At 38.0% G+C, this 27116-nt stretch overlaps 1 protein-coding gene across 1 annotated transcript in view; it reads left to right on the top strand.

Moving 5' to 3' along the window:
- The window catches only part of celf5a (cugbp, Elav-like family member 5a), a 276124-nt gene extending 250996 nt beyond the window's left edge, over positions 1 to 25128 (top strand). The window contains exons 8-12 of the mRNA XM_077533281.1: positions 10230 to 10442; positions 12145 to 12246; positions 14110 to 14253; positions 17065 to 17258; positions 18764 to 25128. Of these exons, the coding sequence (XP_077389407.1) occupies positions 10230 to 10442; positions 12145 to 12246; positions 14110 to 14253; positions 17065 to 17192 (587 nt within the window). The 3' untranslated portion in view covers positions 17193 to 17258; positions 18764 to 25128. The remainder of the gene's footprint in view (positions 1 to 10229; positions 10443 to 12144; positions 12247 to 14109; positions 14254 to 17064; positions 17259 to 18763) is intronic.
- The last annotated feature ends 1988 nt before the right edge of the window (positions 25129 to 27116 follow it).

The following is a 27116-nucleotide window of genomic DNA, read 5'->3' as shown; positions in this document are numbered from 1 at the left end:
TACATTTTACTGTGCACTCCCTGTATGTGTTAAAAGTGGAAATGCAAATCATCAAATCAATCATGTTGATCAAGTGTCCACTATTGAATGTGTGTGACCTATCAGGAAGTGTGATTAATAAGACTGAAATTGTGATGGATTTACTCTTGGCAGGACTCAGCATGAAGTTACATTTTGTAGTTTATTGTACACACTCACGGGCACATTGGCTACAAACTGTTTAATACAAGAGATATAACAAAAATTATGCTTTTGAAAAGATGGAGAATCATTATGTCAGAGAGATATTTAACATATGACTGTGGAACTGCATATCTTGCACCTCTTATGTTGCGAAATAATATCAAAGGTGTGTCTAATATTTTGATTGCAACTAAAATAAAAAAATACATACATTAAAATTCATTGTTTCCATAATTAGCTGTATAGTATAATGAAAAATCCCAAACTACTATAACTCTAGGGGGCAGAAAGAAAGTTAGTGAGGAGTTGTCAGGAAAGATTTGAGCTGATTTAGTCCATGTGAGACAAACAACAGTCTTGTAAAAAAAAAATATATATATATTAATAATACATTGAGTTTCTTTTTCAAAGTTGCACAAATACACCAAAATTCTGGCTACTATATTAAAAAATAAATATAACCTCTGGCAGTGTGAAGCACCGTCCACACTGTATTGCGCCAAATTGGCGCATTAAGTGAGAAATTCATTCCCCTGTGCCCTTCAGACACAACTCACAGAAATGGTACCTTGACATAAATTTTTAATCAAGAGCGTGACTATGAAGCTTGTAATTTAATTTTTGTTAGTGTTGTATAAATTAAGTTGAATATTTTACTTGTTTATCAAATTAATTTTTCCCATTGAAATTAATTGAGATTTCATTCATCTGTTCCAGCCACCCAAAAAACACAAATTTTCTTTACATGTTTTAATTAAGAATTACATTATTATCTTAATGTAGTAACTTAAAAAAACAGTAAAGAGTGAAAAGAAGTAAGATGATTTAATAAAGTGCAATTACTTAAATGATTAGTCACGAGATAAAGCATCTTTTATTTCTTCGATGTCTACGATTTTATCTTCTTTGTATTTTCCGTTAGTCTGCACGCCCTGTTGTACAGTACTGCCCCTCGCAGGTTAGACCTAGTACTGCAACATCGGTCGTTCTGCGTATGGTGGACCGTGCAAAACTGTAAAAATCAGTTACGATGTTATAAATCGGAAAGTGACTTGATTGAGCTCTGACATTGGGTGACATTAGAATGTGCGTGTGTACCTAATATTGTGGCACAGAGGATATATTTGCCGTGCAATGAGGAGAGATTGTGACAAAGTGAGCGTGAATCTGATGTGCATCAAGCTGCACTATTTATCTCCCTTCAAGACAAGTGTGTGCGTGCGTGTGTGTGTGTGTGTATGCCACCACCTACTGATTACCTTTTATTATTCAGCATAGTGTACCATTAATCCTTCACAGAAAGCCGGGCTTTTGTGCGAGATTTCAAGGACCGGCATAAATATGAAATGTTTTATTTCCTTCTGCGTTCATTAATACGAGTCGCGCTGCCTCGGGAGCGACTACATTAGATTTTTTTATTTACCGCACTTGTGGCTATGACTTATTCAGACTCGGATGAAGAAATGCGTACCATGACTTGCGAGGGAATGTGTATGAAGTAGGCCAAGGGTATGTGACACTACTGAAAGACTGCAGGAAGTCAGTCACCAGTCGGAAGAATAATTCAGTGCCACATGGCAGGGGTGTCAGCTTGTTTTTCATCACAGGCCACACTGCAGTTATGCTAACTATCATGGGGTTGGTGATAATAGTGAAGGCGCATTCGTTTATAATTGCAAGGAGTGGAACAGTATGGCAAAAATACCACTTCTATACAAAGCTTCGCTTTAAGTAAGTTTGTTACAGTAACAGTTCTTTTATGTAACAGTTGGAATGTTGTGAATTATCTTGCAAATAAAAGCTAGCAATTTTCACTACTACTTGTTTTCAACATCGATACCAAGTACCGATACCACTAGTACTTTTGACACAAACCCCTCCCCCTCGCCAATGACAATTTTTAAGAAGGTACTCTATATGTCAATATAGCATTTACCTAAAAAAAAAAATGCTTGAAATTAATGACAATTTTCGATTATTCTAATTTCTAGTTCCAAAACGGCCACAAGAGGGCGACCAATGCTAGTATCAGCCACCACCATTGTGAGGTCCGATACCTTGAAGTAAGGCCAATGTTGGTACTTGCCCATCCCAAATAAAAAACACTAAATAATGGTGATATATATCTGACGAGCCTTCCATTTGAACTGCACAAGATTTATTGATTTTTTTTTTTTACTTATGACTTGTCATTACATCTGCTATCCATAACCTGAGCTGCAATGGACATTGTTTGTTTGTGTCCCTTGCCTAATTTTAAAATGAATCCAGTTCAATTTGACATTGATGCAATTTTCAAACACTGCAATATGGGGAGAAAAAAAACAAAAACACTTGACGTGTTAGGAAAAAAAAAACCTAAACTGCAGTTTTGGCATCAGTATGCTAATTTAAGTTTTAATCGGCATAAAAATCTAACACAACATTTTTTTTTTAATTGTCCCCAGTGTAATCAGCCATTTTATTACATGATTACCCGTGCATGTAATTATTTCCATTTTTATTGGTAGTTTTCAACATAAATCCATGAAAAATCGGAAGCATGCTTGCAGGAAGCATTGCAGGCCACAAATGTGTGCAGGGCTGGTGAACGAACACCTGCACTGAATCGGAAACTTTTTTTTTTTTAGGGCGCCTCTCTGCTTTGTCGCAAGTCTAATTTATGCATTAAGTCGCAGCGAGGTAGAGTGACTGTCTGCAAATTGTGACTAGCGCTCGGCATTAACATAAAGCTCAGATCATCGTTTAAATGGACCACCAGCTTGACGTGTGACATTGGTCTTTGATTGAAATGATCCGTGTAACCTTTCTGGAATTAAAAAAAAAAAAAAAAAAAATGAGTACATACACATGCATATGGTGAGTCCGCAGACGCTTGGAGGTTAAAAGGTGTTACTCGTAATACAATGAGGCGTCCGTTTGATCAACAGATGCCACGCATTTAAGCTCGTCGGCGCACGAGCCGTTTGCCAGATGCTTGCGCTGATTAGCGCGCGTGTCCTCACAATGATGCATGATGATGCGTTTGGAAAATAACGTCAGCGGCAGGACCGAGCTGTGAAAGGAAGCTTTTGTTAGCATGTAGGCAATCTCGTGTGACAAAAATGGCAACAACAAAAATGTATTTGTCTTTAGATTTTGTGAAGCAGCATGTGGCTCATTATGCCAGGTTGTTTTGAACACATGAGGGACTGTAAACCGTTTGTGATGGGATGGCAGCTCAATGAGTGGTAGAAGTGAGACAGCAGCGTCCGTATGAGTTGGGAATTCTTTTATACTGCATTCCGCATGTTTGCCCTGGACAATTTCTCTTTCTCTGTCATCAGAAATGACATCACACTGGTCATACCTTCATGGGCAAAAACCGTTTTACCCCTGACCTTAACCGGATACTTCGGAGTCTTGCCAGAGTCGTGAAGTTCAGAAGGTCAGGAGACCAGAAGAAAGGTTAAAGGAAAGAAAGAAGAACCCAAGTGAAATCCAGCACCAACTAAGCACCACCTGCAACCCACATGGTTCCAAAACCAAAATCTTACACCAACCCCAGAAACCTCTTCCAATAGATTAGGGAGATCTCAAGAGACCAGAGGAAAAACTAAAGAGAGGAAGGAGGGAAGGCTAGATGAAGCAGAGTGAGCTCCACAGACAAAAACAAAACAAAACAAAGAAACCCCCAAAATGCTCTTAACTCATTCACTCGCAGCCATTTTCACTGAAACAATCCCTTTCGCTCCCAGCTGTTTTACTGGATTTGACTGATTTTGCAAGGCCCACAGAATTTTGTGTTCTATTGCTATAAAATCATGGAACCTACCAAAAGAAAGATTAGAGTCAAGAGAAAAAAGTATATAAAGTATCTTTTCTTTTTGCAGCAATTAGCATTGGTATTGTTTTAACATGATCTCTTATACTCTGCTGCCACCTGCTGGCCGTTTTTGTACCAACTACTATTGCTTCAACCATTCTCTGCAGGTGCTGCATCAGGGCCTTCTGTATGCTCTAGCATAAAAAAAATACATTTAAAAGAAAACATGTAAATACATATTTGGGACACTTAAAACATTTCAATTATAACGTATTTATACGTTTTTGTGAGCAAATACTTATCATCCTCTATGTGTGTCATAGAGAAAACCCCGCATCAAAGCGGGCAACGCTGGTAGCGTTCAGTATTCAATACAAATAGTTTTCTTGGTGTCAGCTTGTCTCAGAAAGCTACTTTATTATTCATTTCTCGTCATTTTCCCTTTGGTTCAAAAAAACATGCATCACAATTTAAATCAGTTAGATGAAAGCATCTGTTTTGAGTGCTTATTACTTGCTCCAGTCCTCGTGGCTGTAATGACTCTCAGGCTCTCCCTTCTTGCTTGATTTCAATGTATAATTAGCATAATAAATACTTCTGTCGCAGCGCCCGGGCTCCTTTTTGCCAGGCAATCACGGCAAAGAGCGGATCAAGAGGGTTTTTTTTCCCCCCATCTTGCGAGGATGGGAATGTAAATTTGCTTACATCAAATGTACTGCATATTTGCGAGGTTCCAATGAAAACTGCCTTTGAAGCAAACTTGAAATGTTTTCTGTTATTTTTTTTAGCTTGGTTGTGAAGAGTCCATTATTCTTAAGTCAATTTGTATATATATTGCGCCCATTCATAGCAAAAGTTCTCCCAGCGTGCTTTACATATGAAGCTCGGCTAGAATTATTCTATAAGGAAGGCCAAAAAAAAAACTTCCTCTAAGGCGGAGCTCACCAAAATTTTTGAATGAGAGCTACTTCTTGGGTACTGGTTAATGCAAAGGGCTACAAGTTTGATACACGCTTCTGAAATGACAAATCATCTCATTGTTGTCTAAACTGCTGGCAACAAAGGTGAGTACACCTCTCAGTGAAAATGTCAAAATACCCAACGTGTCAATATTTTGGGTGGCCATTATTTCACAGATTAAATAAATTGATTGGTTGGTTGAAAAAACAACATTATTATTTTATTTTTGAATTTTTAATAAACCCCCAAATACTTAAAAAAAAACAAAAAAAACAACAATAATCAACATTAACTATGTTTTTCCACAAAAAGGGGGTAATTGGGGATAAAAATCCCCAGAAAAAATAAAAATAGGAAAAATACAAAATATGAAAAAATATTTGCAAAGCTGCGGGTATACCAAACTGCAAATATCCAGGGTTCCACTGTAGTTTAAGTTGTAATATCACCAATCCCCACTCGATGGCAGTCATGTCTTAGTTGCACTTACATTAGGTCTTATACTGCTTTATACTACAAAATGAGTAGGCCCTCATAATTTATTTTATTTTATTTTGAGAATGATATGCATTTCGATATACCTCGAAAACATTAATTATTATAACATTTGGAGTGTGTTTTGGTTTTTGTGGGAAAAAATGTACAACAAGTTCTTGCACCTAATGTTTATTGTTCGGCAGTTTTGTGTCATCCTTAAAAGGTAATTATTATGCCCTTTGTACTGGGAAAAGAAAACTGCAGTATGTGGTTATTCTGTTGTTTGCTTCAAACTCTTTGTTGTTGGATTTAGATAGTGGATCTTTTATGCATACATCGAAAACGGATTATCAAAAATGAAATATATTAAGGGCACATATTTTGTCCTAGATAACTAGATTGGCCCATTAGTTTACAGGTGTAGTAGTAAAGTTGTCCCAAAAACGTGTTTACATGTTTTTTTTTTGTTTTTTTGTTTTTTTTTTTAAACACAAGTGCATACAGAAGGCTTTGATGCAGCTTCTGACATGAAGATGTGGCTTAAAGCAATGGTAGTTATTTAAAAAAAAAAAAAAAAAAAAAAAAAACGTCCGGCATGTGGCAGCAGAGTATAAGAGATCAGCTTGGGCCATGTAGCAACAAGCTCTTGTTGTCAGTGTTTTCACCAGCAATGTAAATATTGATGAAACTTAGCTATATTCTAATGCTAATTGCTGCAAAACTGAAACAGATACAAATGTACTTTTCCTTCCTGGTGAATGAAAAGACTCTAATCTTTTTTTTTTTTGATAGGTCCATGTTTCCTCACAATCAAACACACTATTTTGTGAGCCTTGCAAAATCAGTCAAAATCCAGTGAAACAGCCGGAAGCGAAGGGGGTTGCTTCAGTGAAAATGGCTGGGAGTGAATGAGTTAAAATAGCAATGTTGTTATACATCTGGTTAGTAAGTGTGGTCTGATGTGAACTCCACATAGCCCTGATGAAAAAATGTGGGCCCCCTCCAGCATTGAATTTGCACATCCCTACTAATGCTATGCTGTTTCCAATGAGATAACGCCAACAGAACATCCCGTTTGTCACGAACTCCCTTTGCGACCACACGTCACACCCTGGCACTTATGTAATTGCACCTTCAAAAGCCCACATGACCACCCCCGAGTACGTTACCTCTACCACAGTACAACAAGAGGCGCTAAGCCCCCTGAAAACGGAATATACCCGATGATGGAGAGGATGCATTACGAGATGCTGGGGTTGGAGTGCGTGTGGCCTTCCCGTGGCAGAGTAGCCGTCACCGGCTTCGTACGGGAGCGGCGGTCTCCGGGGTCCTGGCGGAAGAACGGACAGAGGCGGCAGACTAATTTATCACAATCCCACAGGAAGCAAGCAATTGTACGGAGGTTTCGGAGGGGTACAAAAAAAAAAAAGAAACAAGCATAAAAGACACAACAACTCTCAATGGACTGAGGCTATTCCCCAGGTCAACATAGTTATAAACCCGCTTATGTCTATGGAGAATTTTCACAACATTGTTGTCTTTATTTGGGAGTCTTAAAAGCGCAAACATTTGTGTCTGTTGTAAAGCTCAATAGGCCTTTTAGGACCTAACTTAACTTTAAATATGCAACTCTGCTTGTGTTGTCACTATCGAATATTTTTAGACTTTGAGCTGTGCCCTGCAATTGGCTAGCAACCAGTTCAGGGTGTACCCCGCCTACTGCCCGAAAGCCAGCTGGGATAGGCTCCAGCACCCCCCATGACCCTTGTGATTAAAAGCAGTTAAGAAAATGGATGGATGGACTTTGAGCTATGTTTTGCATTTGCATTATTAGGGTTGAAACGCCTATGTAACTAGGGGCGTGAGAACTAAATAAAAAGAGAGGGTGAGGAGGGGATTTTTTGCAGAGAGTGCAGTAGTGGATTGTATCAAGTCAGTTCCTCTTCTCTCTTCTCTCCAGCTTTGAACTGAGTGTCTTCTCTCCTTTTTGTTGTGTTTAATAAATGTCAGACAAGTAACCCTGAAAGATGGATTTCACCGTTAAAGTCGATACAGGGAGTCCTCATCCCCTCCTCACCCTCTCTTTTTATTTGGTTTTCACGCCCCTAGTTACATAGGTGTTCCAACCCTAATAATGCAAATGCAAAACAAAGTTGAAATTCGGGTTACATACCAGCGTAGGAACGGAACTCGGCCGAAACTCGAGGACACCCTGTAATTTGTATACTGATTCTAAAAAATGGTGGATGATGTCATACTATGTTTTACTTTGTTTTCCAAAGTAAAAACAGATGTTTGCAAATAAATGAATATAGATAATCAGTCTTCTTTCATGAAGGACTACAAAAATCAGTGAACAATTACTGTTGATATGCTGAAATCAGAGAGTTTGAACAATTTTAAATTTAAAAATGGCTCCAAACGATTACTTGACTGTTAAAATATTTGATTAATTTGATAATTGATTACTTGTTCATTCATCGATTTAATTTTGACAGCTCTAAACTCTGCTGTGTTCCAACTTGGAAATTTAGGTTAAATCGCCAACATAGAGGTAAATAGAGAACCCCCTGCAGTCTGTGCATATTTTGACTTCATTTTAAATGACCATATAAGGTTCTTTGGGCTATATGCTGAGAATTATGCAAAAAGAACTTGGTTGTAAGCACGGAAAAGCAATTCCACATGGATATGTAGATGGTGTTCCTCAGCGGTGACAATGTACAGCATATTTAGCATTCCATTAGCATAAACCTCAGTGTCATTGTTTATCTCATATGGACCACCTCTCATTTGAGGTCCTCTGCCAAGGCACCATAGCCCTACGGGAAGACAGCATGCTGTCGGGGGGTCCCGCGACAACCCGCACAACCCCACTTATTCCCGACCAATCAGGACTCAGGTTTCCAGATTGAGAGGAGGTTCTCAGGGGAGCCGTACTCGAGCGAGCGCGGATGCTTCGCCACGGAGGCGGCCCCTTTTAGAGAGGCCATCACGCCGTGAGATTCTGCTCAAAATGGGTACTTTGGCATTCCCGGCATAATTGGAAACACTTTCCAAAGGAGGGCCCTTTTAAAATGCATTGCATGAGAGGGAGGGGACGGCGAGCGAGCAATTTCGATTCCGCTCATGAAGCGTCCTGCCGCTGCCTCTCAGGCGTGCGCCATGTATGTTATGACCGGCACATTTGTCAAACTGCCAACTGTTGTTATGTGTCTTTTTTTGTTTTTTCTCTCTCTCTGAATAAGCGACATTTTTTTGTTTTCGCAACCTGCTTCCCCGGGCGCGCTCTAATCGTTTCCATCAAGTTTCTGTCCCCCCCCCCTTTCGGAAGTTGCATGGTAGTTTCATCATGTCGAGCAGCGGGGGCTCGCGCAAACACGGCGGACAGCCTCATTTTTCACAGGTTCACTTCCTCAGCGATCTTGCCTGATGTGTCGTGACAAATAGCGGATATGTGACAGGCCCGTGTCCTTGCATTAGCCAGGAAATGTGCATGCCTTTGCAAGCCTCTCTGCACAATGCTGACTATGTGCGTGTGTATCAACACTCCACTAATAAAATACAATCATTGGACATTTCGAAAGTCATGCAGGGGGCTTAACACATCTTTCAAGGTACCGTCCATCAAAGGTTGACAACTCAGGACAGGTACATAAATAGATTACAGTCGACCCCCGCTATTTTCGCCGTAGGGTATTCTAATTTCCTCACTCAATTCCATTTCGATTCACAAGAGTTCAGTTCGATTTTAATTTTGCCCGATTCGATTCAGTTCACTTCAATCGATATTGATGAAATTACGGAACGTCATTTCTTCTTAAGTCAAGTCAAGTCAAGTCATCTTTATCTATATAGTGCTTTCAAAAATATCAAGGACATGATAAAAGTCCACAAACATTACATTTCAATTAAAATTTTTGGTTAAATTATTTAGTTTACGTGTTACAATCACTGAATTGTTGCACAAAATCAGCAAGGAAGAGATGAAAATATTTTCAGAATTCAAATTCACTAGTTGTAAATGAAAATATAAATGAAAATTATTCTGAATGGTCTAAAAGTGCAACAAGTCAGGTCTTTCATTAATGAAGAAAAAAAACAAAACATTTTAGATTCATTTGAAAAGTAAATTTCAAGAAAACCCTAAGATACAAAAAAACATTGGCCTTTAAAACTTTATATTCTTATGAATTTATCTGGAAAAGAGATATTAAAATAATCGATTCATGGTTTTATGAATTGAGATCAGGCTCAAAAATAATAATCAATTCGATAGTCATTATTAAATTATTATTATTATTATTATTATTTTCTTTTATTTTATTTTTTATTTTTTTTACCCAGCCCTAATTCTCGGGAATAGGCCCACAAACAATGTTGGGCAAGTTACTTTAAAGAAGTAATTAGCTAGCTATAATTACAAATTCTTCTTCCAAAAAGTAATTGAATTACTTAAGAGACTTAAATGTAAACATAAATATAAAAAGAGACAAATGAAAATATGTCTATTAGGTTGTGCAATTATTTGTATATTATTGCACAGTAAACTGAGCTTTATCCAGCTTGTACAGGTGACTTCCAGAGTTTGTCACTATTTTACTCGCAACTGCCACCTCTGGCCTAAAGCGGAACTGCAGCCTCTGCGGTTTGCAAACCTGCCCCACAGTTTTGATGTTGGAGTTTTGTGTTGCTTTTACATTCTATCGTACTTGCTAAAAAATGGACTCCTACCTTACCTCCTACTTTGAAGTCGACTACAGATTGGTTGTAATTGGTCCGCCATTGTTCCTCTCCCCCTCAGGCCTAAGTTCTCCACCAGCCAACATCACCACCTCCGCCGTGCCCAGCATCGTCACGCCCATCGTCAACGGGTTCACCGGCATCCCTCATCAGCCCAACGGACACCCCGCCGTGGAGACGGTCTACACCAACGGCCTGCCGCCTTACTCCACCCAGAGCCCCACCGTCGCCGACACCCTGCAGCAAGCCTTCACCGGAGTACAGCAATACACAGGTGCGTGTTCGCGCTGCTCTTCAAAACAGTGTACAGTATATTTCCCTTTGTTTACGTGTGTAATTTACCATTTTAGTAGTTTAAAATGTAAATATGACAGCTGCTTTTATACCATGTCTAACATCAGCCATAATATAATGTATCCTAATCTATAACTTCTATGAACTCAGTCTAAATGTACCTCCTCCCCAACATCAGTCAAATGTATCACTTCCTTGACACCAATTACTACTTTTATTGGGTTCGAGTGGCATTTTAGTGCACAAAAATAAACGAAAAGTGTTTCCAGCAAATAGCTTATTATCATAAGCTATCACACGGAACAAAATGCAAATTGATGAATTTATGAATAGGCTGATGTTCACCATACTTTGGTCCTACCTGCCATGCAATAAGCGCAGAGGAACTGTAATAAACCTCAGAGGCTCTCTTGTCCATAAATTTAGTATGCTCCTCCAAGGGTTTTATGATAACTGAAATTGCCCATGATTGGAAAAAGGTTCCCCAAATGCACTGATGGAGCAGTGCTCAGTCTCTCTTGCAGAATTTTATAGAGAGAAACAATGTATATAATGCTTTTAGTCAAAATTTATACGAATGAGCATTTCTGGGACGCAATACCTGTTTTAAAAACGCTGTTTTTTTAAAGTAATATGCAATGTGTCAAGCAAATGTGAAGCAGCTGATAATATTACACGCAATTCTTTTTGTTGGCTAATTTCCTCATTGCCAGACACAAGTGAACATACGGAGGCCCTAAAGGGACAAATAACAGTTGCATTCAGTTTCATCCCAAAAACATGAAAATGTAAAAATAAATAAATAAATACATAAAAAAATAAAATGTCTGCATTCAGTTTCATCCCAAAAACATAAAAATGTAAAAATAAATCAATCAATAAATAAATATAATGTCTGCATTCAGTTTTATCCCAAAAACATGAACATGTAAAAAAAAAAACTTAAAATAATAACAAAAATGTCTGCATTCAGTTTTATCCCAAAAACATGAAAATGTAAAAAAATAAAAATAAATAACAAAAATGTCTGCATTCAGTTTTATCCCAAAAACGTGAAAATGTAAAAAAAATTAAAATGATAACAAAAATGTTTGCATTCAGTTTTATTCCCAAAACATGAAAATGTAAAAAAAATAAAAATAAATAACAAAAATGTCTGCATTCAGTTTTATCCCAAAAAATTGAAAATGTAAACTAAATAAATAAATAAATAACAACAATTTCTGCATTCACTTTTATCCCAAAAACATGAAAATGTACAAAAAAACAATAATAACAAAAATGTCTGCACTCAATTTCATGCCCAAATCTCACTTTATGGAAGCATATTATTTTTTAATGAATCTTATATTCAAATTATTTTTTTATTCCTTATTGCGCCGTTTGAATTCAAATTTTGTAGCTAGTGAACCATGGTGTCAGTTGCCTTAAAATGGGAAGGGGTGTACAATTTGTCCTCTTTCTTGCAAGGATTAAACTAGAAAGTCTGTTGTTGTTTTTTTACAGTAATAATAAAACAGACACTAAAAAATGCAACCCACGCCACAGCCCACCTCTGATCCATATCGACATTATCACGCTCACACGTTAACGTTACGTTCTGGACCGTATCCCCGCGGAACGCCCTCCACATTTTCACACCGCTCCCCCCCCCCCCCCCCCCCCCCCCCCCCCTCTGGCAGCGATCTACCCGGCCACCACGCTGACTCCCATCGGCCAGACGCTGCCCCAAGCGCCGCAGGTCATCCAGCAGCAGCAGCAGCAGCAGCAGAGAGAAGGTGAGGGTGAGAAAACATTATTACTTTTTTACACATCTTGCACGAGATTTATAAACCACGACGAGCATGAGAGAGCAATATTGCTTCGGCACTGTACACATCTCATTCGCACATATTACGAGAGAGGAATATTACCCTCTCATTCTCTCTGTGTGTAATAGATAAATAAAGTGGCCACATGCAGCATAGCGTTCACAGCTCATCTCGGGAAATGGCGACAGTACATCTAAAAGATGAGGGTGATAAAACATTGGTAATGTTCTGAGATTGTGTGGTTAGAAAGAACATATAACGTACGCACGTATAGACAGTGCTATTTCTGCGATAATTAAAAACAGAATTCATGCTTAGGATTGGGAATGATAGCAATGTGAAGGACAAAGTAAGCTATGCTATAGCTAGTAATTGTCTCCACAAATTATATATATATATATATATATATATATATATATATATATATATATATATATATATATATATATAACTCAGTGACCATCCAAATTGGTCAAATTATCCTCCCCTGTTGAAATGAATGGAATTGAATTAATCCGTTCCAGCTTCACCAAACACTCCAAAAATATACATATAGTTTTGTTTTGTTTTTTTAATAAGAAAAATAGTAGATGTTTAATATTGTACTATATAAAAATCATACAGTAATCACATAATTAAAAAGAATGTAACAAGTTTTTGCCACTATTTTTGCTTCGTTGCAATGGAAATTGGCCACAATTTAATGGTCAGTTACCAAATTTAATTTAATTTTAGATTGCTATTTTACATCAAAGAAGGGACACTATTGAGTTTGCGTGGTCTGGCGGTGTTTCCTCTCGTTTAGATCAGTTTTTGAAAGAAAGAAAGAAAGAAAGAAAGAAAGAAAGAAAGAAAGAAAGAAAGAAAGCAGTCTGTGATGATTGTTTTGCAAAATGTTATTGGATTGTTATTTTAAGTTCAAGAAGAAACTATTGATACTCAATCCTAATATATGACACAAAATGGTAAAAGTACCTCAGGCCAGAAATCAAATTATTACAATCTATTGGCATGCCTGACCTGCGATTATTGATGTTGTGGTATGTCAAAGTGAGAAAACAATTGATTTTAATATGCATTTGCGATACAGACGTTAACATTGCATAATCTGTTAGTAACGATTGACATTCATCCATTTTGGGGATGTGTCACACCAAAGATACGATTTGCTTTAAATTACATTTCACACAAGAAGCGCTTCATGTTTCATAAAACTCTCTGGTAACAAATTATGTTTGATCATTTTCAAGCCTTTTGGGACGTGGCTATTGATTTGGAATCAGTAAGGTGGCTTTGGTCACCTGCCAAATTTCAACACCTCCCTTTTCAAACCAGGACTAGACAGAATTGTTGACAATCTTATCCAGCGTTTTCGTGTCATTGAAGCAATCCTATTGATTTTGGATGCAATTTGACACAAGGTATAGATAGCTGAGGTCAAAGATAAAATCTTTGTCTTTCAACTCATTGGGGTTATTGACGGGCGTCGGCGCAGCGACGCTATTGATTTTGATCCGTAATACCCGAGATATGTCGGGTCAAATGCCATAATTGCTCAGGTTTTATGTGAGGCGCTGTCGTTTGCAGTATCTTTTTCAACTAATTCCCTCTTTGCCAATCAGCATTATGTGGACGCTGCACTTTTCGAGTTGTCCAATCTCTTTGAACAGAGGTAGCACTGACTAGTAATGTAGTGAGACCTCCTCATAATGTCTCAGCCCAGGAACATGACACATCTTAATTAATGGACTCCACCTGAAAAAGTGCATTGAAAGAGGTGAGAAAAAGAAGCAAATTCCCAACAGTCAGTCAAGTCAGTCTCGTGTGTTTCTCCAGGTCCGGAGGGATGCAACCTGTTCATCTACCACCTGCCACAAGAGTTTGGAGACAATGAACTCATGCAGATGTTTCTGCCCTTCGGCACCGTCATCTCATCCAAAGTCTTCATGGACCGGGCCACCAACCAGAGCAAGTGTTTCGGTGAGTTCTTTGCTCGGAGCCACATGTGGCTCTTTTGTCCTTCACATGTGGATCCCTGTGGATCTTAAAAAAAAAAAAAAAAAAAAGTAAAATTAATATTTTTTTACATGTATTTACATGTACATATATATATATATAAAATATTCTTTAAATGAATTAATGATTTCGATTAAAAAAAAATTTTAAAATGACCTAAAAATGTCCAAAAAGTGACCATAAAATGTCCATGAAATTCACAAAAATTTCAGGGAATTTAATTTAAAAAAAAAAAAAAAAGGCCAAAAAGAAAACTTTCAAAAAGTAACTATGATATGTCCAAAAACAAAACAAGAAATCCCCCAAATTACCATAAAATTTAAACAAAATGTAAAATTTAAATTTAAAATATAAAAAATAATTCAAAATTTAAAAAGGCAAAAAATCATAAAATGTACACAAAATTGCCAAACAAAAAAACAGAACATGTATTAAAAAAAAAGACAAAATGTAATGAAAAGTAGCCATAAAAAAAGCTAAATTCCGAAGGAAAAATGCCAAATATTGTCAGTATATATATAAAAAAAAAATGTCAAACAGCATCATAAAATGTCCAAAAAAGAAACGAGAGGCAGAAAATGACCATAACATACCCATAACATTGCCAAAAATGTCAGAAATTTGACAGAAAGTCAGAAAAGCCTTAAAACGTATGAAAAAGAAGTCTGGGGGAAAAAAAGTGTTAAAAAAAAAAAAAAAAAAAATCCAAAAACTAATTAGAAAATACTTAGCATTAAAAAATGTCCCCAATAATGTTTACGTAAAAGTGGCACAGAAGTACAAAAACAAAAATTGTTGCAGATTGTAATGTCGACTGACATGTAAAATCCGATCTTGACCCCAACTGACCTCCGTTTACATCTTGATGACTGCAAACATTGCGATGGCTCGATACAGTCCTGTATGTATACAGTTTAGGTCATGATGTCATCAAGGAGGATCCATATCCATGTTTCCATGGTACTATGTGACCCAAACACCCTGCTGCTGCTGCTGTATCAGCATCACCGTTCATTCACCCCAATATCTGTCAATACGCTCACTACCGAGGCTGATTCACGCAAGGCCTCATTTAGCTCCGTCAGCCAACATGGAGCAACCTGCCCTGCGGCTTCGACAAACTTTAAGGAGCCACGCTGGGTCTGTGCGTGTGAGATGGGGAGGTGGGGAATAAAGAGGGCAAAGGACAATTATAGATCAGCATTTGTTTTCACTTCAGGGCCCGAATTGATTGGCAATCCCGCCTCCCCGGGGGGACTTAATAACATAAATTCATGAAAGAAGACCTATTTGCAGTATTGACGTTTACACTATGCATTTACAACCTAATGTTACGCCCGGGGAAGGAGCGGGAACACCGGTGTAATTAATCTGGAAAGGGCGAAGGGAGGAAATGAACCTGGATTGATGGCGAGCAAAACGACAGGAGTCGCTTTTACACAACATTCCGTGTGAAAGGGGAGGGGGTGGTGGTCTGTCAATTTGGCAACTGATGTACAGTGTGATTGTTAGTTGTGTGTCAGGGTTACCTGTTTGACATCTAGTAAACACGACACAGAAAGGAGAGAAGACACTCGGTTCAGGGCTCGCGAGGAGAGAGGAACTGACTGATACAATTCACTCCTGCACTCTCTGAATATTCCTCTCCTCACCCTCTCTATTTATTTGGTTTTCCACGCCCTTTCTATGCCCCTAGTTATATGGGTGTTCCAACCCTAAAAATGCAATTGGAACACAGTGCACTTGTGTTGAGCATGTTAGTGGAAGATTGCTGAGTACATGTGTGGTCAAGTTTGCAATCATTTCTTAAGAGAAAATAGGCGACCTCAGCAGACTGGCTTGAACCATTCTGCTGCGTTAGATGTTGTGATTCTTCAGCTTTTTGAGTCATCTTCAAATAGCCAGGCGATGTCAATGTGAGTGGGAACAGAGTAAAGCTTTCTTCATTGCAAGCAGAAGCAGTTCTTCATTGCAGCAAATATATGATAGCTTATTATTTACAATTATCCCTACATTGCATGTGAAAAAGCAGAATTGCCGTGGTAACGTTCATACTTGACACTCACTGGAAGAGGAGACAAGATAAAATCTCCAATCTCGTTTTTTTGCTCTCGAATCGCTTCCCTTCCCTCCTCGGTGTATCCTCGCCACCCAGCCTTCGCCCTAATGGGCCGAGCGAGACGGCGAGCAGACACGTCTCCCAGGTGACCGGGGGGGAGGAGGGGGACGAGGAGAATCTCCTGCTGTTTTTTTTTTTTTCCACGGGTCACCAAGTGTTCCTAATGACACCCAAGACGCGGGGGAGCGCATCAAGCGGAGACACACTTCGCTGCAGTTTCTGGTCACTGACTTCTCAAGGCTTTATTTTTACACATGATGGAAACGGGATGTTTAGTGCAGGTGAGGATGCGGGGAGGGAGGTTGTTCGGGTTATTATTATCTCAGGTAGAGTCATGTTGTATGGAAAGAGATTTGTCTATATTAGGTAGGTATGCTATACCTACTCAAGCTAATCAAATAAAACATTTGACCTTACAATATAATCACTGCACCAAATAAAAAGTACTGTTAATTAAAAAAAAAAAAAAACTAATCTTAATTTAAAAAAATAATGCATTTTTAAAATAATTACAAATTAAAAAATAAAAAATAAAAAATATGCAATTAAAAAATTAAGACAAAATTACCTCTTGTGACAAAAAAAAAAATGATTTTTCACAATTCATTTCACAGCTCAGATCAAAAATACATTAACCTCCTTTTTGTTCTTGACAGGCTTTGTGAGCTTCGACAACCCCGCCAGCGCGCAGGCAGCTATCCAGGCCATGAACGGCTTTCAGATTGGCATGAAGAGGTTGAAAGTCCAGCTAAAGAGACCGAAGGATGCCAGCCGCCCTTACTGACACAGCCTATCTTTAGTATTCACCGCAGCAGCAGCAGCAGCAGCAGCAGCAGCAGCAGCAGCACAGGTACGTTGGGGGTAGCTATACACTCGCCAGACATCACGATAGATAGATAGATAGATAGATAGATAGATAGATAGATAGATAGATAGATAGATAGAAATTGACATTTTGCAACAACAAAAAAATACTGAGATTTTGTGGTTGCACAAGTGTGCACACCCTCTCATAATAAGCATGTGGCTCTGTTCAGAATAAACCGATAACATTCCTACTCAAGTTAAATGGGAGTTAGCACTTATTTTCCACCATTAAATTGCCTCTGATTAACCCGTACTAAATTACAGCTGTTCTAAGTTGGCTTTTCCTCACATTTTTTTATTTTATTTTGCTTTCAAGTAAAAGCTGGAAGTTTTGTTTTGTTTTTTTTACCAACCATGAGTACTATTTAGAACTGTTCATAATTCATTCCATCTTCCCGTAAGCAGTATTGGGACCCGTTTTGGGCTTTCTGATATTTCTGACCAAGTCATTTCAAAATAAGATACTGCCTACGGGTTAAGACCCAAGTCCCAGCTGAAGAAAACAGTTCTAAAGCATAATGCTGCCACCGCTGTTCTTCACTTTAAAGGGATATGTGACTCATTGCGCCATTTTCAGCAGTAGAAAGTTCATATTTTACCAGAAAGAATTTGGTAACTTCATTATTTTTCATGTAGGTAACGACCAATCATGGCTCACCTGTTTTGTGGGTTTGGTCAGGAAACTGAGCCATGATTGGTCGTTACCTACTTCCTCAGCACAGGTGATGTCATCTTTAGTCGACAGCAAGTGGAAAAATGAGTTTTTAAAGGTATTAATTGCACAGGAAAAATAATGAAGTTATCAAATTAATTCTGGACAAAATCTTAACTTTTTACTGCTGAAAATGGCTCAATGAGTCAAGTATCCCTTTAAGTGTTCCGAATTTTTGGTTTGTTTGTTTGTTTGTTTGTTTGTTTTTTTGGTGATGAGCAGTGTTTTCTTTGCGATAAACAAATTTTGGAAATATGGCAAAAAAAAATCAACCTCTGATAAATCGGACCAACCAAACAAACAATCAAACCAAAGAGGTTACTCGTAACATTTATGGTGAAATGCATTATGCAATATTTTGTTTGTCTTATTTAATATGTCATAAAACCTGACATTTAAATAGGGGCGTGTAGACTTTTGCCATCCACTGTAAATAGATCGAATTGGGTGATGCTGTCCAAAGCAATGTTTGCCTAATGTTGTGACCAGTGAGTGTTTCTGCAGCCCTAAAATTATTCCGAATATGACTGCTAATGAGTACGTTTAGGTGCAGATTTCTCCCTTTTTTTTTTTTTTTTTTTTTTTGCATGCCTGCAGAGCAGCCAGTCGGCATGTTTAATTATGAGACGTTCTGCCAGCGTGATGATTGACAAAGATCAATTGGTATGCCAGCTTGGGTTAGCCCTCTGCAGACCAATACGCTGATGTAATAAGACCATATTAAAGCCTTCAAAGTTGACGGGCCATCCAATCTGAAAACTCTGCTCTATTTTCAGGTTTTAGACGACACGTGAAGATATTTCGGAGGGGCTTATCTCTTCTTCTTTTTTCTCCTCGGAAAGCAACATATGTTTAAAAAAAAAAAAAAAAATGAACACGTAAGGATTTTTTTTGTGGGAAGACATATCAGCATTTACTTATGAAGACGTAAGTTGCGTCAGAACAAGAGGAGGGGGCGCGTCGTCGGGGGACGCTAACAGATGGCACACTGCGAGAAAGGAAGAAAAACTGGAAAAAAGAAAAAAAAAAGACTTGATCAACAGAACTTTTTTTTCTTGTTGAGACTTGAATTGTTAACGAAGCAACAAACTAACAAACAGGAAAAAGCAGCAACGACAAATAGATTTCTATATACATATTCTATACATATATATATAAATGAGAGATGCGCTTGTGGCTTTTACTGCTCCTTGGACAAATGAGGGTTCACAAAAGGCCAAGATGGGAGGCGGAAAGGCCGTCTTTCTTCTCCCTCTTTTTCTCGTGTCGTCTCGCAGCAAGCGCAGCGCCACCAGCCCTGGAGGAGGTCACTGAGGTTTCCGTTAGCGACAGTACAACTGAGAATCTTTCACCCCAAAAAAGGGACCAAAGGACCAAACACATTTGTATTGTTCTGAAACAGTCATGCATAGTATTCATTCATGAGACTACAGTACTACTCATGATATTAAGGAGAACACTAGCTTCAGGTTGAAAGAAAGGAAAAAAGAGGAATGGGTTTTTATTGTAACTAATGGGTTTGAGGATATTAAAAAAAAAAAAAAAAAAAACTTATATAAGTTATACTATTTTAGGGGTGTAGACTATGTGGGTTAGATATTGTTACGGGCACAAGTTCACCTTCTTCATCATTCATTTCATCCAAGAGAATAGTATCGTGGAAATGACATCACAGATGAGCCGCCATATTAGCATTGTGGGAAAATCTGCTGTTTTGGCATTTTTGGGAGAATTTGTGGGGAAACTGCACAAATGTGGGAAACAATTTATGACATCAAAAGCAGCTCTGTAATTAATTGTATGACAAACAAACTAAAGCAAAATTTACTTTACAAACCTTGCAAACTGTACCACCCAAAAAAATAAATAAATACTAGAAGTGTCCTGTACGACGGCATAATAGAGCCACGTATAAAAGCCAGAACCTCATCCATACTATAGCTATGCTACCTGTATTTTTTAACAAGTTTTGCAAGTTTCTGAGTTTTTTCTCACAAATATGAGTTTATTTCTCATAAATGTAAAAGGTTTTTTTCACGCAAATTAGCCACTTTATAATGTCGCAAATTTACGAGTTTATTTCTTGTAAATTTCTGAGTTTTTTGCGCAAATTTGCCACTTTATAATGTCGCAAATTTGCAAGTTTATTTCTAATAAATATGTGAGTTTGTTTCGCGCAAATGTGCAAGTTTAATTCTCGTAAATTTATGATTTTTTTTTTTTTGGCGCAAATCTGCCACGTTATAATGTCGCAAATTTATGAGTTTATTTCTTGTAAATTTGTGAGTTTTTTTTTTTTGCACAAATTTGCCACTTTATAATGTCGCAAATATATGAGTTTTTTTCTCATACATTTTTAAAGTTTTTTCTCTGAATATTACCCCGCCTCTAAAAAAATATATTTGTATATGTGGCCCTAAATTGCCGTCGTAGTCCTGATCCAATATTGATCAGCCAAAAAAACTGTATTGGAATATATTATATCGGCTAACTGGCTAACAAAAAATGCTAAGTCAGCTAACGTTATTGATAGAGAAATTGCAACAGAAGACAACCACCATCTTGGAACTAACGTCACAAAATTCTCTTAAATAATGCCAATAATGGTGAATATCATTCATAGTCTATTACCTCATTTTCATTAATTCTTGGTCCACAGTCCACCATGTCGCCTTATAAGTTCCCATGATCAGGAAATCAAAATCTCAACTGTGGTCTCTCCATTTGTTTTTTGTTGTTTAGTTTTCATCCATAGAGGTTGAAAAAAATTGAAGAAGAACAGTACGACGGCTTCTCTTCAACTTCAACCATAGCACTTCTTTTCTTTCCATCCTTCCTTTACATTACATTCATTAAAACGTTGATATTCCAGATAATCTGACCGTAAAGCATTGTGCTAAAAGTGCCATCCGGCTGAGCCACACGTGCGGCGCAGTAAAACAGCACAGTGTCTGTAACGGCTTCATAAAATATACAAATGAGCCTGACAGCGGTTGTAAACATCGTCGCCAGCGTTGGCCAAGGCAGCGTCTGCACGGGTCGCGCCCTCTTCCCGCTGCCAAGCCTCTCCAGCTGCTCGCAGCGGGGAGAGCGTCCTCCCCTGTCGCCTCGCCTCCGGGTGCCAGCATATCTCTCTCGCTTAATAGGAGCCATCAGGTCCCACGGCTGCATAATGAGGATGATGGTGATATTGATCAGATGGGGAGGGGGGCTTGGCGAAATATGCGCCATCAATTATAAATTTGGCTTGATGGAGTTCACATTTCTCTCATGGTCGGCGGTTACAGTTGTTGTTGTTTTCCTTTTGTAATATAGGTGCCTACAAATCAGTATTCTGACAAGCCAGTTGGCAGGAACTGTTTGGAAAAGTGCAAAAAAAAAGGTACAAATTCTTGTCACTTGGCATACATACAGTATGTCGAAAAATATGCCACACCACCAATCAAAATTGTCACAGAAATGCTTGTATCAATTTACTTACGAATTTGAAATCTGGGCTTTTTATTTATTTATTTATTTTTTAATTTCATTTTTACAGAAAGCTCTTGTACTCGAGAATTTGAAATCTGGACTTTTTATCTATTTTTATTTATTTGTTTATTTATTTATTTATTTACTCATTTATTTATTTCAGTTTTACAGAAAGCTCTTGTAGTGGACCCCCGCCCATCCGTGGTGATTCATGTTATTTGTGGATTTAAAAAATATATATATATATAATAATAATTACAAAATAAATTTAAAATATTTTTTTTCAACTTTTAAATTATTTTTTAAATTGACTTTATGTATTTATTATGTTTTTATTTTATTTTATTTTTTTGTTTTCGTTTTTGACCGGCTGAAAGCTCTTACTTAGCCACACTTTTTCAACAATTTTTGGTATTTAATCATAATCATTTTTATTAGCCAAATATGTCAAACATGCCAGGAATTTATATTCACAGGGACAACTCGTAATAAAAAAAAATAAAAAAAATAAATAAATAATAATAATAATAATAATAATAATAATAACAATGGCCAGTAGAGGGAGACAGAACAGGAAGCCTGGCGGGTCTCTATCAGCGCCCTGTATTTTTTAGATGAAAAAAAAATTGATTGTGATTGGCTGGCGACCAGTTCACGGTGTACCCTGCCTACTGCCTGAAGCCAGCTGGGATAGGCTCCAGCACCCCCCGAGACCCTTGTGAGGAGTAAGCGGTCATGAAAATGGATGGATGGATGAAAAACAAACAAACATGGGATTGGGAGGGGAGGCTCAACCTGGCATGAACCTGGAAAAATTAATAATAGTTTGCTGCCTGGCGTAGATAGATCAACAAAGATTCGTCATTTGTGGTAAATGAAGTGAAATTGGATATTTTTTTTGTGTGTGTTTTTTTCCCTAACATTTTCATAACACTGCTCATGTCATAGGATCAATGAGATGACTTACCAGGTTTGTTGTAAAATGAAACAAAAAACATTCAAATGTTAGGAAGTCCATATTGAGAAAACCTATAAAAGTGTTGATGGGGTCCAATTATAGAGTCTCTTAAAGGTGCGCTCCCGCATAGTTAGATCGCAGCATGTATAAAGAGTCAACTACACGAGTTGTTCTCTTGCAAAGAGCAGCTGCATTTTCTCCGCAGAGGGTATAATGGCGCCGTGAGAGCTCGTACACAGCCGGGCATTAGCAGCCTTAGGAGGTCAAATTAAGAGCAAAATGATCCATCAATTAGACAGCGGCAGGCCTGTAGGTGGATCAGCCAACAGCTGCTGCAAACAAAACGAGCGCTTACCATTAAGCGCCGGTCACGCACGGCCGCCATATATCTAAACTAGCGTCACCTCATAGCCAAGATGCGCAAAGATGGAACTTCCGACATGGAATGGACTTTTAATTAGCTGCTTGCTTTTCGATCGGTGTTGTATGTGTGTTTAATCAGTTTAGTATCGCCATGAAGCAGCTTGCCTTGTCTAATCGTTGCCCTTTTATTTCCCAGTTTACGGCTTATTTTGTGTTTAAGCGTTGTAAGGTTATTTCTAGTGGGTACTTGACACAGATGTCCATTCACTAGTTAATAACTAAATGCCATGTTTGACTATACCATCACTTAAAGATCATCTTTTTGAGTCATATAGCAAAATGATATGAGGACTCTAAAAAATGTCACTGTGCTGAGTATTTGTCTGCCTGTGCCCGAAATTCAAATTCACCAAAATCGCATTAGGTCAGTGGTCTACCTTGTGCGAGTATTTAGACGTGGTCTGAGGAGGGAAACATTTAGGTTCACTTTCTATCACCAAATTGGCAAGCCTATTGGTATTGGTGAGTACTCACAAGTAACATGCCGATACCATTAATTCCAACACCAATATAGGTTTTTGGATGCAGCATCTTGTGTCTTGCTCATGCACGACATTCACTGATATGTGACATGTTCACTGCATGCCGATCTAAGAGATCCTATTTGCCCTTGAATGCTCTGAACCAATGACAGGACAGCTTTTTCATGTTGAGGGAAAAAAAAAAACCTTAGGTATCGGTATGGTATTGGTATCAGCCGATACTAAGCTGGGTATCGGAATCGGTATCGGGGGCCAAAAAACGGTATCGAAACAACACAAAAAAATACACACCACTTTCTCAATTATATCACCTCACTTGAAACAAATAATCACCTCCCCCAAAATAGATGCTTCCTCATGGACTTTTTTTTTTTTTTTTTTCCTATTGCTAACCAAAACTGTAGCACCTATTACGTCTCTCAAATGAATCAAATGTGGATTATTACCGCATGTTGTTCCCTGTCTGTGTGACATTAAAAAAAAAAAATCATCTCACTGATGATTGCCATTTCAGACACTTTTGTTTACAGAGTTGCTAACCAAAACAGCAGCACCTACTTGGTCGCGGAAGCAAGTTGCAATCAAGTTAAGTAGTAATAGTATTCAGTCCACAATTTTGAATATTATAAATATATACGGTATAATTAATAACTAAATTCCAAGATGAAGTATGGAGAAAAATAACAGCCAACTAAGTTTTTTGTTTTTGTTTTTTTAATACAAGTTATAATGTGATGAGCCAGTCTCTCTGAGTTCCCGTTTCCAGGAAATTAACATAGCATTGATGCAGTAGCTCAACTTCCAACAGGTGATGCTATGTTTTTATTTTGACAGTAAACTAGTTGAAATAGCGCCTCTGCTGGTTGCAGCAGAGTAGTGCACTTCATTTAGCCTATTTGCTTCAAGACGCAGTTCATCACTGATGAATTAATCAATAATGAATGCCAGAGTTATGGTTGAATAAACGTCTTCCTCCCAATAGATGCAGTTGAGTAAATAAACATCCCCTGCCCTACATAAGAGGAAAAAGGGGTATTTATTTGAATCTTTATATTGTTTTTGTAACATTATGGGAAGCAGGCACTATAGATTTCAAGCTCCCTGGTGAGTTCTTGTTACTGTCTGCTGTCAAATGAGGCTGTGATAGATGCCATCCTCTTTTCTCCAGGCCATATGAGGCCTTATGAATCAAAAAAAAATTTTTTTTTTGCTTATGGGATTTTCTGCCATAGAGTGGTGTGAATTATTAAAATCAAATTAAATTTGGCCTTCACAACAGCACGGCTAATGCAAATTAAAGACGCCAGCTGTGTGTGGCTGAAATGTAATGAGTTGGGGGTGGTGCGGGGGGCTGGCAGACAAAATTTGATGGAAACGTAAATGAACACAGCGGTGAGGAGAAGTGAGGCGCCGTCGTGTATATGCTGCAGTCAGGAAATTATGGAAACATATCAGACTTGTTGACCTAAAGTGGAAAACGCCCAAGCATGTGGTAGTATTGGAATTGTTTGAAAATTCAGTTGAGTTCAAATTGAGTTTGGAACAAGACATTTGATAGACATGAGTCGACTCAGCAAAAAATAAAAAATAAAAAAAATCTTAAAAACCCCTGCGTGAAAAGATAAAGGAAGTCTGACATTATGGCTAAAAGAGGCCATTTTAGTCCTATGAAAGATTAGCTTGTTCAAAAGATTATGTCTAACTGCTACAACATTTGAACTATTTAAGATCCAAGTGACCCAACTTTCATGAAATTTGTGATATGAGCTGTTATTTGGCTTCTTTTTGTTGCTAGCAAACATTTGAGATACATGCGCTATATGCTAGCAAATGAGCGTTAGTGGAAAATGGTAGCGGAGTTTGACGGTTGAGTTGTAATAAACATGACCAAACATCCCGCCATGAACAGACTTACAAGTTTCCATTAGTGACAGACATTTTATCCCTGCGATAACTTGGCTGATGATGCTCCGATCTCGTTCCAACTCCACATACGCACCTTCGAGTCATTCCTCCATCGAGTGCGAGGACCCCATTCATAATTTCGCCTTGTTTTCACATGGTCATTCTCTCATTTTCCACATCATCCTACCATAGTGCCCTTTCAATCTCCGAGCATGCGCAACAGGGTGGGTTTAAGATTATGAATACTGGTACAACTTCTATAACAATACGGTTTGAATGCTAAGGATAGTAGCTTATTATAAATATGAGAATCTGTATATTAAGGAAAATCAGCACAGGACCTTTCTTTGTGGGGCAGGGGTACATATCGGTGAGGGTTTGCAACGGTGGGAGGGGCGGGCGGCGAACGGTTTTGCTCTGGAAAGATATGAATATTTTGGATTGTCAGCACAAAGCAAACAAAGGAGCAAGACCAACTCTGTGGAGTGCACTTCACTGACCTATAGGGGGCAATAGAGGCAACTATTATGTCATGGTGGAAGGGCAAACGCTGTTTACAGGTTGTATGTTTCTTCCTTATTTTTTTTTATTTATTTATTTTTTTTAGTAATTAATAGCCACCTCTTTTTGTGGCGGTGTCAGTACAGCATGGATCAACTGACAGGGAAAACCAGTATCTTTTTTATATATATGCTATATTCAAGGGGTAGAAAAAAAAAACACTTGTTATGTATTATTATTACTATGATTATGATTATTAGCCTGAGATACCAAACAAACATTCCCCCCACCCTCGCTGACATTTCTTAAGACTTGCTGCTTAGATGACTTCATATTAATGACTGATGATTAATGATTTTTTAATTAATTATCAATCAAGTATGTAACTATTTATTTATTTATTTATTTGAAATTAATTTAATTTGCGGTCCAAGGTAAGATAAAGATGTGTATTAAAAAAAAAAAAAAAGAAAAAAAAAAAGGAAATGCTCTTTCTCTTTCTCTCCTTTTTTTCCAATTTTACAATAAATAAATTTAAAAAACTGGATGTTTTTCTTGTGTATTGTCTGAGTCGCATGGAGAGAGAGAGGGAGATAGAGAGTGCGTGCGCGCGTGTGCGCGTGCGCGTCTATGTGAGATGCCACGCTGCAGTGACAGGGGGTGCTGTTGCACAAATAATAGCTCCACCATAGGAACTTCAGGGGTGCTTGACCATCCACTCATTGCCAATCAGTCAGAATATTAGTCATCGAAAGCCAAATATTTTTAATTGATTACTTTAATTCATTTTATATAATAAAATTAATATGTAAATAGTCTAAAATTCAATTTAATACACAATATTAATTTCATGCATAATGAACACAACATTGCGTCAGGCACTACAGTGAACACTGATGATGTCATTGCGCTCTCCAGGTAATAATCAGGTTACTGCTGATTGGGGGGCCAAAAAAAAAAAAAACACACACTCACACACACACAGTGGAGCACATGGCTCATGAAATAAATTGTCCCAATTACTACAAAGTGTGGCTCTTGGTCAGCGTGCACATGAGGCAGTTCGTCTTTATTACAATCACTTAATGAAAATCAATCCGCTCCTGATAAACTCTTATCTTCACGGCCTTTGCGCAGCCCCTCGTCTGGGGAGATCATAAATTAGGGTATAATGTTGCCTTTGTTGAGGGAGTGAATTGCAAATTGTCGTAACTTAGCGGGATTTATTATGCAGATGCTTAATTTCCGAGCGCTTCCAGGGGGAAGGGTTGTTAAAAGTTTTGTGACTTGTATATAAATCCAAATAAAACACTAATACGGCCAGATGTTTATCTCCCCGCAAAGGCGGTTACGTTATCGTCACTGTTTGTTAGCGTTGAGGCTAAAACT

Source organism: Festucalex cinctus, chromosome 10 (genome assembly GCF_051991245.1).
Source record: "Festucalex cinctus isolate MCC-2025b chromosome 10, RoL_Fcin_1.0, whole genome shotgun sequence".
Classification (NCBI taxonomy): domain Eukaryota; kingdom Metazoa; phylum Chordata; class Actinopteri; order Syngnathiformes; family Syngnathidae; genus Festucalex; species Festucalex cinctus.
Note: the sequence above shows the minus strand (reverse complement) of the source record. Positions and strands in the feature narration are given on the sequence as shown.